This window comes from Tetrao urogallus (genome assembly GCF_951394365.1).
Source record: "Tetrao urogallus genome assembly, chromosome: 14".
Classification (NCBI taxonomy): Eukaryota; Metazoa; Chordata; class Aves; order Galliformes; family Phasianidae; genus Tetrao; species Tetrao urogallus.
In genome coordinates this window covers 16092205-16108218 of record NC_136827.1, presented here as the reverse complement: position 1 = coordinate 16108218, position 16014 = coordinate 16092205, and the positions used below count along the sequence as shown (strand labels likewise).

The following is a 16014-nucleotide window of genomic DNA, read 5'->3' as shown; positions in this document are numbered from 1 at the left end:
TCCTGCCCTTCTTTGCCAGTAATTTCAAAGTCAAATATCAGAAGCACTAGGTAATGGAAGAGGTGCTTTTGTCTGAGCGTGAAGGAGATTCAGATGTGCGGCTGTGGTGGAGTGAATGATAGTAGATAGAGGTTTTGGCAGGCAGTTCCTTGTTACCGTCCCAAGCTACCTGTGTGTAGAACCCCAGCAGTCCATCTCAAAAAGAGGCTCCAGACTTGTTCACTTCACTTCAATACAGGGAGATGCCTTCTCTGGAAGGAAGGTCCATCTCCAGCCAGATGCGGGCTTGCGAGGAACCCGGCTGTGCTACACTGAGCCTCTCAGGTATACGCTGGGTTTGGTTTCTTAACATTTTCTGAAAAGCAAGGTGCTGAGAAGATGCTAAATGTGAACTCTGCTTGGAGCGTGTCGTTGTGCTTGGGGTTTGGTGCACAATTTGCTTGGACTGTGGTCAGCTGTTTCTGTGCTCTGGATGCCCCAGCACAGAGGCTGTGAGGCTCTTTGCCTCCAAAGCTGGACACCAGGCTATTTCAGTTTCGAGTTGCTCAAGCTATTTTCTTGTAATAAGTTGCTTTTGACACTGGTTGCACACTATCTTCTCCGCAGGTTCTGTTTTTTTTTTCTCTTCTGTTGCTATGTGGTGGGGCTGAGGAGGTTAGGAAATGGGTTTCCTCTCTCCAGGAGCCACGTAGCTGTGTGTGTCATATCGCTCATCACATGGGGATGAGAGGTAACAGCCTTGGGTTGCACCAGGCCAGGTTTGGGTTGGATATTAGGAAAAGTTTCTTCTCCAAAAGAGCAATCAGGAGCTTCACAGGCTGCCTAGCAAGTGGGGGGTGACTGTCCCTGTGGGTGCTCCAGATCCATGAGGATGCAGCACTTGGGGACACGGTCAGTGGGCATATTGGGGTGGGCTGGGGTTGGGTTTGGGGATCTCAGAGGTTTTCTCCAACCTGAATGATTGTGTGATTCTGTAATTCTCCTAGCTGTAAGGGCTGTGGGTTTGTATTGGACAGACTGAAAAACTTCTGAGACAACTGTGGCTTTGGCAATCCCATCGATTCTCAGCTGTGACCTGGTACGGAAGTTGTTTGCCTGGAAATCATCATTGTAGTGATGGTGTAAGGCTTTGGTTGATGAATTGGAAGGACAGAGGAGACTAAAATTTACTGTAGTCATGGAGTACAGTATTCCAGCATAGCAGTCCATGTTCTCATTAGTGCAAATCTTTCTGCTGCAGTCTCTCCTTCTCCCAACCTGCGAGCCAGGATCCTTCACTAGCAGCTGGAAAATTCCAGCTCCTCACTCTTGTGTTGTGGTGTTCCACACTGGTGCAGCCTGCTGCAAACCAAGGATAAGGATGATAGAATTACACTTGAGCTAGGAAATGGCTGGGAACCAGCCGAGGGGAGATTCCTGCTGCCTTTGTGGACGGGGCTCCTCTGCAGCACGTGGCACTGAGGGAGCAGGCACAGGGAGCTGTGGGCTCCTGCTGACACAGGCAGCAGCGTGGCTGCAGTCACAGGCTTAATGGAGATCATTCCTGAGTCTGAAGGTGGTGAAGACCTGTGTGTAGCCAGGTCCAAGCTGTCTGTGTTTGCCTGTTCCCCTCATCAAGACATATGTATTAGTGCCCATGTGATTTTTCTTTACTTAAAGGAGAAGCCAATGTGAATACATCCGTATGAAATGTATTCCTTCGAGTTGTAAACTGCAGTGCTGAGGGACTCTCTTTTGTTTTTAAACACAAAAGCTGAGTTCTTCTGTGACTGAAGAACTTGAAGGAAACATGAAACATCACAAGGCAGAGCACGAAAGCCAGTAATGCTGCAGACCTCATTGTATAATGGCTGTAGTGCACTGCTGTCCTTTATGCCATTGCAATTTGGCAATTTGCAAGTGTAGGGGAGAGAACAAAATTCAGAAAGGCACAATTCCGGCTAGAGGATCAAAGGGCTTGATGAAATGACATTGCATTTGTTGGATTTTCAGTTTTAATAAGGTTGGCTGTGGAGATAATGCAGAAAGAACAGTGCATTAAAGAGCTGTGGTAATTGATCCTTCTGGTGTTCTGTGTTTTAATTAAAGCTGGCCTTTGCCGGAGTTCGACCCAAGTCAGATCCGACTGATTGTGTATCAGGACTGCGAGAGAAGAGGACGGAATGTCTTGTTTGACTCCAGTGCTAAAAGGAAAATAGAGGATGTTTCTGTGTCGGTGAGTATTGCGCTCATGGCTGCATTCTATATTTTTCAACATAAGATTGATAAAGTACAAAAGTTCTGCTTTAGCCATGTTAACATTTAAACTTTGGTTACATGCAGAGCTATATTTATAAGCTGCAAATTATTCAGGCTTCAGCGATTTCACTCTTAGCAGTTTTAAGTGCCGTGCGATCTCTTCAGTCCTGCGCTCTTCTACTTTCTGCCCTTTCAGAGTGCACGATTCCTCCCCAGGGCTGCAGCTGGCAGTGCTGGGAGGCTGAGGCAGGGCACACTGATGTTTATTGACAAGCTTTTATGACACAGATGCTTTCTGCAGCGGGATCTGCGTTCTGAGTCAGAAAGTGCTGCTAGTCCCCTGTCCCTTCATGTCCCGGTTGCTTAGCCTTTGCCAGCTGCTGTTTCCATGCTTTGCTGACAGCTCTTTCATAAAGTTACTTGAATTTTTTTTTTCTTCTGGCATGGTCTGCATGGTAATCTATTAATTGAAACTGTAATGGATGCAGTCAGATGAGGATACTTCCTTCTAAGGACTCTGGCCAGAAGATTAATTTCTAGCCACAGTGCTGTTGTAAGTGGTTGTGTGAGGTTGGACGACTTATTTCACTGCTTTGAACTTCCTTTTCACCATCTCTGCAAACATTTGCAAAGCATTTTAAGTTATGCAAGCAAAAAGCACTGTGTCAACTGAAATTTCTGATCGCAGCTGCTTTTACCTCTAGCACCTACTCAGTTCCACAAGCAGGAGTACACAAAAGAAAGTGTTCCCTGCAAGCCCTGGCTTTCATGCTGGGAGTTGGAGCACAGCCAGAAGGTTCACCCAGCTTTGTAAACACCCCCAGCCCTTTGCTGAGTGCTACGGCCTGATGCTTCCCATCCTCATTCTGAGTGCTTCCTCCTTCCACACCTCCTAACCTCTGGGAGTCCATTTGTGGCATCAAGCCACTTCCAGGCTGCTCATTGTAGTGCCCTTTCTGCTATGAATCAAGATCCCATTTCCTAGTTTGAGAATGTATCAGATGAAGCAAATTTAACAAATATGAATGAAACACATCTTTCTTTTTAAATTCTACCTGTTAGAAGAGCTTTATTCAAGTATAAGCTCCTATTCTTCCAGGTGTTCTTGGCAGGAAAACAAAGGTTTTTAAAAACAAGATCTTTAAAGATATTTATTGTGATGAGTTGCTGGCTTTGCTTATTACCATTTCTTCATTCCTGTAAATGGCACTTGTATAGTGTGAACCCTCTTGCCGTATTTCAGTTGATTTCTTGAAAGCCTTTTTAAGAGAGATCCCTACTTTTGCAGTGAGATTGCACACCTCATTGTTTTGGTTTATTTCACAAAGACAGTTGACTTTGGCAGCTCAGTAGCAACAGAATAAACAACTGATAATTAAGCTAATGCTGCTCCATATTATCTCCTTTATTTTCCTCACTGAGTGAAAGTGGGCTGTGGGTGGGAATAAGCTATATTCACCATCCCTATGGAATGAATACGTGAGAGTTTTGAACTGTACTTCACCTGTCTCTTGTAAGCTGATATTTGTGTGTGTGTTATTAAGAGACTTTTAAAGACAATATGTTGAAATCTCTTCCTTGCTGTGGTATCTGCCTTCTGCAGCGCTCACGTCGTGTCGTGTTAGGAAAAGCTTTGCTCCTAAAATGTTGCAGAAACATTACTGAGGTGAGAATGTGCACCAAAGTCCTGGGCTCAGCTCCTTGCAAGTTGATTATAGGCTTGTACAGTTAGCAGCCTGGCCATTTTCAAGGGATTGCATTGTTTATTTTTCTCGCTCTTTATCTTGATTTTCATTTGGCAATACACACCCTGCCTATACAAAGCCAGATCTTGGCACTAAGCACATTCCAAGGCACTCTTGCCCTTTTGCAGCAAGACATGTGTGTGGGCTGGGCGCTTTCCCTCGTGAAAGGCTATCTGTTAACGGCCTCACAAAGGCCAGTGCTCTCTGCATCTTTTCCTTACATGATTTACACCCCTGCATTTACAAGTGCACCGAGAGGAGGTTTGTGAGGGTGCCCAGCAGTAGCCAGGCTGTGCTGGTTGGAGTCCAAGCAGCCAAATGCAGAGCCAGGAAGGTGCCATTTTGCTTGATGGTGCTGGCCGTGCTCTTCAATTCCTGTTTTCTTTTGTTGCCGAGATGTGTGACAATTGTCTGATTGAAAGCGATTTTGATTTGAGTTGTACGCCTGCAGCAACATCAGGTATACTTTATTACATTTTGTGTTTTGTGTATCTAAACTCAGTGCACATCAGGAGCTGTGTGCGGTGGACCAAGGTTGAACGTGTCTCCCTCATTTGAATTCAGTAAGGGAAGGTATGGATATAAAATTCAAGGAGCACTAGAGCAAACTTATCTGGAGACAAATGTTTAAAGGCATGAAATAGCAGGCTTCATCTTTTTGCTGAGTGAAACTGCAGAGCTTATGCTCACACCAGGTGAGACTTTGGTCAGTAAAGCATTACTGGGTTCATGTTATCTGTGAGGGGCGTGTAGTAATAACACAGATAAGGACTTTATGTCTACAGTGAATAGGAAATCAGCCTCTTCTTGTCTTCAGTAGAGCTAAATGTTAGGAAAACAGAAATTTTGGGAGAACTTGTCATGTAGAGCTGGACAGAAGGCTGCTGAGATGTTTCTGCATTGCAGTAATGATATCTAATTGTGATAAAAGATTGTCATTTTGCTGCATTTTAGTTCTGAAGTCTACATAGCACTGATAAAATACCTTGCTTTTCGGGACTTCAGGACTGGAGGGAGAATGAATGGTGAATAGCCCCGCTTCTCAGCAGGCTCATTCCCTGCTTCTGTCCCGTTTTGAGGATGCTGACCCATGGGTGCCTGTGCTCTGCTGTGTGCTGCAGGAGCGATGTGTGCCCCAGGTCCTGACAGAGTTAAGCTCCGTGAGGCAGCCTGGTGGCTCGGCACCAGGAATGTTGGCCGAAGGCTGTGCCAGGCATTTCCACCCAGACTGCCACTGCCGGCAGCTGTGGGCTCTTGGCTTGTGGATGGAGGCCGAGATTCCCCGTTGTGAGCCCTATGCCTTTTTTGGTGCTAAGCAGAAGAGGTTCTCCCTTCGCTTTTCAGGGGATGGCCTGTCAATGGGTCGGTCCCTGCTAACAGGTACATGGTGCGGTGCCTTGGCAGCTGCCTCATCTTCTCAGGGGTCAGGGTGCCCATCAGAGAGTGGTGTTCTTTGACACTAGGTCACGAGCAGGCATTTGTGTGTTAGGTGTGACAGAGGTGGGCATTGCTGACGCCTCTGCTAAACAGCCTGAGCCCAACCCAGACATGCACATCCCGTGGACTTGCTCAGCCCAGCGGCTAGCGGAGCATTGGGCCAGTGCCACCCCACTGCCTCCCCTCAAGAATTACTTCTGAGCTCATTCCTCCTCATGGTCTCATTTCCAGTGAGACTGCATGTCTTGCTCCGCATTGCAGCCCGTGGCTGCGCTCTGCCAGCATGCTCATTGCTCTGTTCCTTCCCGTGGCCGTGCTGCAGTGCAGGCGGTGTTCCAGCCCCGGTGTGTGAGCGCAGGTACTCCTGAGCTCTGCCCTTCAACCCAAGCGTGACACGCAGCTCCTGTTTGCTTTGAGGGTGCAGGCCCCAGGTGGCCCAGCCAGCACTGAGCTCTCAGCCTTCGTTCTGCGTTTCCTGACTTTGCCTCAGTGCTTGGTTTCCCAACCCTGACACCGGTTCACACTAACCTTTGTGAAGACTGCTGCCATGCTGCACCGTGCTGCTGCTCTCTGTGCAGTCATGTCGCACTCACCGTGCAAAGGCCAGCTGGGGTGCGCAGGGCTGGCGACTGAACGGGACAGGGCCACAGAAATGGTGCTGCAAGGGAGAAGTGGGAGGAAATGGGAGAAGCTGGGAGGGGAACCTTGCTTCCAACCGAATGGATTCAGTTTCTAGCGGTTCGGTTTAACTGCTTGTCTTCCTTTTGTGTTGTCCATGACAGGGAAGCATTTATTGCTGGGGACCACAGAAAGATGTTGGTTGACTGTACAAAGCGGAAAGATTTCCTAAGTCAAAAGAAGAGCCTGGAGGAAGGTGTGGAGGGAGCAGGAGGATGAGGAAGGAGAGAAGAAAGCGAGAGCTGAACTGTGCACTGTCCAGATCCAGAGCTGGTTTGGCTGGGAAGGGTGCAAGGAGAAGAATGGGAAGAGGGCAGTGTCTTGCTTCAAGCACCCAGAATGCTCTATGGGTTTTTTTGGAAGAAATGTAAGAGAGAGAGAGGACCAGGGATACAGAGTTTGAGATCTAGAGTTGCAACTTTAAAAAAGAGCGTGGGCTTAGATTTGGGGAGCAAAAGAGTCACCTTTGCTGTGTAACCTTGTCATCTTTATTTTGGGGACAATTTAACTGAAAGGTCATACGATACTTGATACTCCTAGTGTGGCAGTTTCTTTCACTCCAAATGTCATATTTATCCCAAAGTAAAAAAAAATGGCATGCTGTTTTAAACAAGCCAGGATTAACTGCGTGCTCCAATATACTACAGCACTGGATAAATGTTGAGCAGCAAATTGCTTTGAGGGATTAGTAATCGGATAGCGAGCCTTTTGCTTTTAGGTGAGTTGTGTGAAATCGAGACTCCAGTCTCTATCTGGCACGCAGTGGACAGGTTTCCACAGTGGCAGGGCCAGCAGATAAAGGCACCAGCAGAAAGGAGCTCAGACCCAGCCCTCCTTCCCAGCTCTGCCCTTCCTGTGCACAGGAACAGGAACTGGAGAACCCCAGGGAGGAGGCAGTGGCTTATCTTTTTACTTTTCCCATTCTCCTGTGAGTAATAGAGGAACTTGGCTGCTCTGGAAATCAAGTGAGAAACCAGCTCTTGACATCTGCCTTTTAAGAGAGGGACCCAGATTTTTACAGCAGCGCTGCAAGGGAAGGAAAGAGTGCCCACTCCTAGACAGGTGCATGTATTCATTACACATTCAGCCCAACACCTATTAGTAAAGCAGAAGAGTTATCAATTTTGGAGTAATTTTTCAGCTTTGTGTGCTACTCTTTGCTTAATAGCCTGTTCTGGAAATGGGGTACGGTGCTTCCAAATAATGGCAACCTTATTTGAATACAGATTTCTCCGTAACCACCACCACAGTGATATTTGAGCTCCGGCTGTTGCAGAGTGGTAGGAGAGTGTAAAACATACGATGACATTTCTCTTCCTTCTGTCACTTGCAGCCCCTAACACACACGCTCACAGCCTGGCATTAGTTCAATGCACTGGGCTCTTCTTGACTGTCTTGTTATTCCCAAACCCAGACTTGCTCAGTGGAAATTCCTCCTCCTGTGCATAGCACTGTGTGTGTTCTTTCCACTTGCTGAAGAATTTACAGACCTTGTGGCAAAGAGTTAAAAGTTTTTGCTGGTAGAAGTGGAGAAAAGAGATTCCGGGAGCAGAAACCTACTTTGTGCTTTGTTTTACCATAAAGGCCATCCGCTGGATGTTTTCTTCAGAACTACCTAGGAGGTCTCCACGTCTTCCAGCAAATTATGACCTCTAATGTAAGAACTGTGCCTGTCGGAAAGTCTTTGGAGCTGGGCTGTATCTGCAGAGAGCTGGCAGAGGAAGAACAAGGAGCACGGCCACTGTAGGGAAAGCAGCATGGCACCGGCAGTGCCTGCAGCATCCAGATGCTCTGTGCCTAGAGAGTGCATTATTGCAACTGTGTGTACTTGGAAGGAAAGCCCATGGCTTAGAAAATTTTCCTCATGCAATTCAAAAATAATTTGGAATTCCACCTTGCTTATGCTTTGGATGTTATACTGGAATGCAAACAATCCCACTCCTTTGTTGCATGCTATCTGGGTGCATCTAAAATTGCAATGACCTTTTGTAGTTAGTAACTGTGGAGGAGAGGGACATTGCAGGTGCTGGATCTCATTGACCAACAGGTTATTCTTAAGCACGTGAGATGTTTTTAACGGTGCAACAACCCCAGTTTGCTAGTATTCTGTATTTTAGGTGAGATTTTATGTGCAACGTTCTGTAAAGCTGGGTTTCTGAAAGATCCTGGCCTCCTTTACTGACTTCTTACAGGAGTCTTGGTTCATTAAATACTGCTGTAAATACCAAATGACCATTTTTCTGGTTCCCTGTTTAAATTCGGCAGCTGCTGCCTCAAGATGCCAGACTCCCTGGTGGATCTCTGCAGAAAAATGCAGGAGGAGGAAAAATGAATTTAAAGTCAGTAATTTGCAAACTCAGCCTATTCTTTTAATGCACAGAAAATGCTGCACTTGTAAAAATGCATTTATTGGCTTTACAGTCTGAAGGAAGCTCAATTGTAATAGTAGATTTTAGAGGGAACTTTCAACATCAGATGAAAAATGCAAGCTGAAATGTGGTTTGCCTGCAAAAGCTGCTGTAACCCTGTGGATTTTATGTGGTTTTATCACATGATGCTTGCCTAGCCTAGGACATTGTTGTTTGTGTCAGAGATAAAATGCAATTCTAGTTCACGAGTTCCTACTGAAGTCATATGATTATCATTCACATGTTCCAGCCATTGTGTACTGTGCTCGAGCTGCAGATACGAGGCATTAGCAAATCTACGTATTGCATGAATTCAACGTGCTCACCAGTGTGTTGCAATGAGAGGATACTACTATGGGAGGGCATGCATGTCCGAGAAGCACAGGACTCGGCGGCTGCTGAATGCTTCCTTCCCCTCTGCCACAGAATTACTGATTTGTCTGCACATTTTTCCTTAAGGCTGTCTGTGGCAGCAGCTCTATAATTGGAGCAGCCGTGCAGACTGCCATGTGGAGCTCAGTAAACCCCGACATTTTCCACTGTTTTGCCTAAATCTGCCCACGGTTTGGCCCAAATGAAAACCACGCGATGGGAAAAAAAACCAAAACACAACATCAACCTGCACAGCCTGGGGTACAGGCATGGGATTCCCGTTGCCAAAATCTGCCGTCCTTCCAGCAGTGCGTGCAGCCTGCTTGTGTACAGCTGTGGCTGATGGCTGAGCAGAGGTGCAGAGTTAGCACTGTCCAGAACTGGAGATTTCACCCTTCCCCTATTCTACTTTTTCCTTTTCTTTGTAGCTATCAAAGATTGAAACATGCTTATGTTCTTGCCTGAAGTGGGACCTCGTGATGTAAGCCTGTGAGTCTGGAGATGAAGCTGTGCCATGTAATAGCACTTTGCATTTCCATCTGTCCTTTGAACCTTGTTTCCAGTTTTCTTTGCTTCCAGCCTGCTCTTGCTGGTTTGGTGATTGAGTAGGAAACGTTAATAGAGAGAGTCTTAGGGCAGTTGGTGCGTAATGTGAAGTGGTGCAGACTATTTCTGTCTCTCAGTGCTGCACACCAGCAAATGTAAATAATCCCAACCTTGCGTGGGTGTTTTGAAGTTTAATGAGCACGCGGAAAGTCCTTTGAGATCTTTCGGTGCAGAGGGTTGCCTCATACCTAGATGGCATTAATTAACGTGTGTGCTGATTCTGCTGAGGCTGCTGGGATTCAAAGGTGAAATGACGAATGATTTTGAACCAAACAGTGGTGGAGCACCTCCAGTCCAGTACTGGTAATACTGCGTGCATAGGGTCCCTGCAGAGATCAGCCTTCTGGCTGCAGCCCTTTCTGAGCCCTCATAACTCTCGTTTTGCTACACTTTCTGAACACCATTTCAGAAACCACCGCTTGGACCATTTCTCCATCCTTGTGTGAAATTTCTCTGGCCTTTCTGTAACACCAGCTGTGGTTTTCAGTTCTGTCCATGCTCAGCCCCACAGCACGCTCATAGCAAAAGCAAAAGGAACGTGTCGCCTCTGTGCTGCTGTTCTAAAAGACCAGGGACTTGGGAACAACTGGGAGAGCTGCAAGTTGCACCTCTTCTCTCCACTTCAACTTGGAACATGAATCTCTCCCAAAGTCTGGGCTGTTTGGCTCGGTCGCTCCTGATCTGTGTGTTTCTGTACGTTGTGAGCTGCCCATCACTGCAGTCTGTCCTGCACTGGTGCAGGCTGTGCATGTCACTGCTGTGCCACCTCTGTCCCAGTGGGCAGCAGCAGTGCAGCGACAGCATAGGGAGCCCCTTGTTGTGGCCATCCTTCCTCCTGAGCCTGGTAGAGCTTCAGAGATGGGTGGCTGCTTGGGAAGATGGAGTTGGAGCGAGCTGTTGGCTCCTGGCTCGTTAGGATTAAAACAGCTCAGCTTGCTTTCCTCCAGCCACGCTGCAAGAGATGTAATAAATGTTCTGTTAAATGTTTTCCTGGGGCATAAGCTGTTCTACTGTTCAATGTCTTACCTGAACAGGTAGGTGCAGTGTTGCTCATTGGTGATTTCGTGGCTGTGGGTCTTATTGTGGTACATGTCTGTATTTCAGAAACTCTGCAGCGATGCTCAGGTGCGAGTGTTTGGGAAATGTTGCCAGCTGAAGCCTGGAGGAGATAGCTCTTCTTCTTTGGATAGTTCAATCAATTCATCCTCCTCATTCTCCGATGCAAAGGAACAATGCCCAAAATATCAGGTGAGACTTCCCTTCCTTTTTTTGGTGTAGCTGTCAAATATACACAACAGGTGAGGTACTGAATGTTTTAAAACACTCAAAATTATATGCTGGTGGTGCAGAGAAGTTTCCAATCAAAACCAGGCTTTGGTTCTGACTGAACCATGTTTAACTCTGTAGCTTTGAGTTTGTCGTTTAAAACCAACCAGCTGGGGCTCTCAGGATGGGTGTTGAGTAGCAGAAGCTTCTCCAAGGCATTTGTTCTGTCTTGTGACCTGGTGATAACACTCGTTCAGTATGATCACACTTGGCATACGTATCCTATCTTGGTAAAAACGAGGTAGTTTGTTTTACTTCTTAGCTAAATGCCAGGGAAGCACCACAGAAATATGCTCTCTATGGGGACAGCCTGTGTAACAGCTTTATAACGAGGGATCCAGTGCACTTGCGTTGCATTTTACGTAAGAGATTTTGGCCATGAGAGTAGCTGGAGTCATCTGACACGGATATATTACTGTCATCTCCCCTTCCATGGATCACAAGTGTTTTATATTAAGCCACCCTAAAATAGAACTAAGCCCTTCCACTCTTTGTAATGAAGTAATTGTGTGTTTGAGGGAAGCTGCTATCTCTGCGCCGTATTCTGAAGTACAGTACTACTGATGTCTTAATCTACCACAGATACAAATGAAGAACCTTTCGCTGCTGACTTTCATACTGTCATGTTGGCTCTTGCTATATTTGGCGAGCTGCATATTCCTGTTTTCTCTTTCTCATCACGCTCTTTTCCACAGCTTCAGTAAGGTGAAGGCTGAAGGTCTGCTTTCCATTCCTGCCTTCCTGGAAGGGCATTTTGCTGTGGTTAGCAGCTTCCTTGCAGCACAGAATAGCCTCCTTTGGGTATTGTCTGACCAAGACAAATGATGTTCCCCCACTATCCTGAAATTATCTCTCCTGCTGGGCAGCCTCTGTGCAAACAATGGTCAAGAATTAAAGAAAATTAATTTTCATGGTTAGCATGGCGGAATATTTTAAAGTTGTGGGGAGTTTTCCTTTTGAAGTCCTCATTTCCTCATGTCTATCACCTAGTCACTGTCTTAGTGAATGGATGCGTGGCCGTGTCTGGCTCAGAAAGTGTGCAAGAAGCTTCCAGCTTAAGTTGGTTTTCCAAAGAGCATTGCTGTGAATCATTTACTGCATTCCCTGTACTCTTTTCAAGCTGTGCATGAAAGGGTCCTAGCAAGTTTGTCCAAGCATCGGCCAGCCCGCTATTTTCTATCGTCTAACTGTTCTATTCTGTACCCTTGGAAGCTACTTAATGTGTTCTTCTGTTGCCTTTTCAGTGGTGTAAAATGGAAGCCCAAACAATACAATGTTAACAGGACTTTTTGTATTGTTCTCGGTTTCCTCGTTTCAGTATGCGTTGAACTTAAGGTTCATTTTTGATTGTTCTTTGGAAATGCAGTGCCAGTTTTTGCACACTATTGCTCTAACGTTACCTCTTCTGTGCCTGTCAGTCTGTGTTTTCAGGGCTGAAAGTCCCCCCGATCTGTTGGTGATGACATTTGAGATACACCTATAGCATTGTTCATTTATATACGTACTCAGCTGTTGATAGGACATTATGTACAGTAAACAGTAAATGCTGGAGGTAATAAATGCAAAAATCTAATTTCCAAATAATGATAATTTTACAACCTCTCGTATGCTAATGTGCAATAAGAAACACTTGTTGGTATTTTACGATCTTTTTTTAAATGCATGCTTGTAAATATGACCTGGGGCATTGGTTTGTGTCCAAGCTGCCGGTGCTGGGGGATGGGCCCTTTTTGCCAGATGCTCCTTGGCTATTTTTCATTTGTGTTTTTAATATTTAACCCCTTTCCTCAGTTGATTGCGCTCTACTTTGGTCTCAAGGGATCTTTATTTTGCAGAATTAAAGGCAAAGAGTTGAGCTGTAGCAGCGTTTCCTTGTTCACTGCATTAAATATGTGCGCCTTCTGTTATGCAAAGTGAAGTTATCATCATGAGGTGCAGGTGAAATGCCAGACTGAGGGAGACCAAGGGTGCACTGTACCACGCTCTGTGCCTTCAGCATTGCTTGTCTCTGTCTTTCAGGGAAAAGGGAAATCTCTGTAATTAAATTTGAAAGCAGCTGATTTTCATTTTCTGTTTTTAATTTGGTTTCTTGACAAGTAAAATCAATAAGTTATTTGGAAGTGTTTCTTCCCTCATGTTTAGAATTAGCTTTGCACTGTAGCAGGAAGTTGAAACCAAAAGTGACCATAAGGGCTTGACATTTGCTCAGAAGAACTTCTTCAGCTGGAGATCTGCAACAGATTTAAAAGTAACAGCCATAATATATTTGAAAGTAGTAATTGCAGTGTTCTTACATTGGGATTTGGTGATGCTGACAGACCCATCATTTCCCAGAGGCGTTACCATTCATGCTTCTCCTTCCTTGGAGCTCCTGAGCTGTACCAACCACTTCTAACGATCGGTTTTCCCATCCTACCTCCAGTTCACCCAGACCAGAAGGCAGTGTGAAATCTTGGGGAGTAAAGCTGGGCATTTCTGTGCCCCAGCAAGCCATCAGATTCTGCCCTGTCATATGAACGCCCACAAACTTCGTAATTCCATCCTCATTTTTATAGCTGTGCTTGCTATTTTAGTTGTCCCCTATCTTTCTTGCACTGATAGCAGATTTCAGAGGTTAATAGTACGGCTGTTAATGTTCTGCCATCTTAATTGAGAGTGCTTGAGAAGAACTAAAAGCTGAGAAGTGCTACAAGTGTGCTGCTTTTTGGCTGATTAGCATTTCCTTGTTCTTGTCCTTGTTCTGAGGGGTAGCATGAGTAGCAACATGGAGTGGCCATCTCCATATCACACCTCATTGCTGGTAGGAACCCGAGGTGTGGACACCCATCCTTGATTGCGCTCTGAGCTCACTGCCTGACGCTGGGCAAAATAGTGAGATAAATCCCAAGCCTATTTAGGAACCAGGGTGAGGAGCCTGCTTGTTCAGGGCTTGGATAAGGGATACAGAGATACAGGCACTTAGTAATTTCCAAACACGAGGCTATTTCCGTGCCTGGTTTCAGGGTCCTTTTTAGGAAGGATTACTCTGAGGAAGTGTTCTGAGTTATCACACACCTCCGATACCTGTGAGCTGCTTCAGCGCTGCGGGTGAGCGACCACAATGTTTTGAATTACTCAGGGCAAGATAGAAATGGAGAACCAGTCCTCATATGCTGCCAGCCTAGAGAAGAAACAGCCCTGTATAAAGGGTTGGTCATCTCAGTCGCTGAAAGCACACAGCTATGATGGCTGTCATCTGAGCAGTTGTCTGCAGCTGATTGCCCTGAGCAGTGTTTAAATTTCAGGTTAGTGTCTGCAGCACTGTGTCCAGGCAGTGACCCTGCAGTGCTGGCCCCTTGCAGTGTGCCCTGCAGTGAGCCCTCAGCAGCTGCCCGCAGGGAATGATGCTCTGTGCAGGGCAGTGCTGCAGCTCCTTCCTGCTACCATCACATGTACCAGGAAACACCGCAGAACGATGTGTCAAGAACAAACTGCCATCCGTGGCCAAGATACAGCTCAGTCTTGGTCAGAAAACTCTGATCCAACTGGGCTCCAGTTCACAACTGATACAAGGTGACCATGGAACTTGCAACTTCTGGTCCAACAGATACAAGGTTTAGCCTTAATGGTCTTCTTTCATCAAAGTGTGTAATTACACTCTAAACTTCTTAGTGCCTTGACTTCCTGCAGTGTGAATCGGCCCCCATCAGGATGGGTCAGGTTTGTTGGATGATTTCAGTGGTTTGCTGCACCGCCAATTTGAAGATCACTTTCTTGGCCAGCACTGTCTGTACTGAGCTGTTCGACGTGGTGTATTTGACAGAAAGATGTTGCATGTGTATCTTTTAAATAAGGCCAATTTTCCTTAGGTGTACACTGCCTTAGGTAGAAGTGTGTTTCTGAACAAGTGGATTATTTTTTTCGCAGGGCTCTCGGTGCTCCTCAGATGCCAACATGCTTGGAGAGATGATGTTTGGCTCTGTGGCCATGAGCTATAAGGGCTCCACATTGAAAATTCACCAGATCCGGTAAGATCTGTTTTTGTTTTTAGCACTAGTCTTGACACAAGATGCAGTCCTTAGTGCTGATTTTAAATGAACTCAGTGTCACAAATGTTGGGTAAAAGGAATTTCTGAGTTTGCTTTAAAGTTATTCTGACATCACTTTGGACACAAAAGCCTGTTAGGTTGTCTTTAGAGCTGTAAATTGTAATCTGGAAGGGTGTGAAATGGAAATGAAAATGAATCTTGGCACTGCTTCTAGCTAACATCTTTATCTTCCAGCTCACCTCCTCAGCTCATGCTCAGCAAGGTCTTCACAGCTCGCACTGGAAGCAGCATCTATGGAAGTCTGAATACGTGAGTCCTCCAGAAATGATTCCCATTGCATACAGGCAAATCTGGCTTTGAACTGTTCAGTGTTTAATTTTGTATGTGTTAACTGACCCAGCTCAGAATGTGGCAATGTAAGCCTGCATTCTTCTCTTGTCCATTCTGAGTCTTAATATAGTGACATTGTGTTTTACCAAAATACAAATCACTGTTTTTGTTGTATGTTTTATTTTCTGGGTCTTTTAGGTTGCAGGACAGTCTTGAGTTCATTAATCAAGACAGCAATACATTAAAGCCCGACCACAGTACAATTATGAACGGACTTCTTGGGAATATAGGTAATTACAAACAGATTTTATTTCCTGGTGTCTTTAGCTGAGTAACCACAGGCTGTAGAGTATGAAACTCTAAGTAGAATCAAGTGCAAAAACTAAAAGGAAAGCTAAGATCTTAACAGAAAATTAATGTTAATTTGGAAAACAGGTGAAGAAATTAGGCAGTTCAAAAAATTATCAGTGGCTTAATTATATGCAGCTGCATGTGTGTATATAAAACTCCATAGAGAAATATTAAGTATATCTGAATTGGAATACAGAAAATGTGAGAAAATAATCTGTGGAACTTTCTGTGCACCACATTTCAGATCAGGCAGGCTTGATTCTGCCTGGCTTAGTTCCCCAATTTTATTTTTGTTAATAATTTCCATTCTGTTCTGTACTCTGGCCACCTGAACACATGTGGCTGTATATTCCATGCTAAGTTAACCTTGCACAGTTACACTTCAGTTTTTGATCAGATTAGACAGATTGTTTATTTGGTCTGATCTTGGAAGCTAAGCAGTCTTGAAAAACCATCTGGAGTCTCTGACTGTCAGCATTTGTGGGAGTGCTGTGG

General features: G+C 45.4%; 1 protein-coding gene across 3 annotated transcripts in view; it reads left to right on the top strand.

Moving 5' to 3' along the window:
* FNIP1 (folliculin interacting protein 1) overlaps positions 1 to 16014 on the top strand; it is a gene marked incomplete at both ends in the record, with an annotated part of 57874 nt that overhangs the window by 23008 nt on the left and 18852 nt on the right. For 2 of the 3 annotated variants that reach the window (XM_079542635.1, XM_079542634.1), the window contains 5 exons: positions 2089 to 2215; positions 10589 to 10732; positions 14717 to 14817; positions 15073 to 15147; positions 15367 to 15458. In XM_079542635.1, the coding sequence (XP_079398761.1) occupies positions 2089 to 2215; positions 10589 to 10732; positions 14717 to 14817; positions 15073 to 15147; positions 15367 to 15458 (539 nt within the window). The remainder of the gene's footprint in view (positions 1 to 2088; positions 2216 to 10588; positions 10733 to 14716; positions 14818 to 15072; positions 15148 to 15366; positions 15459 to 16014) is intronic. The other variant, XM_079542636.1, reaches the window with a different exon arrangement.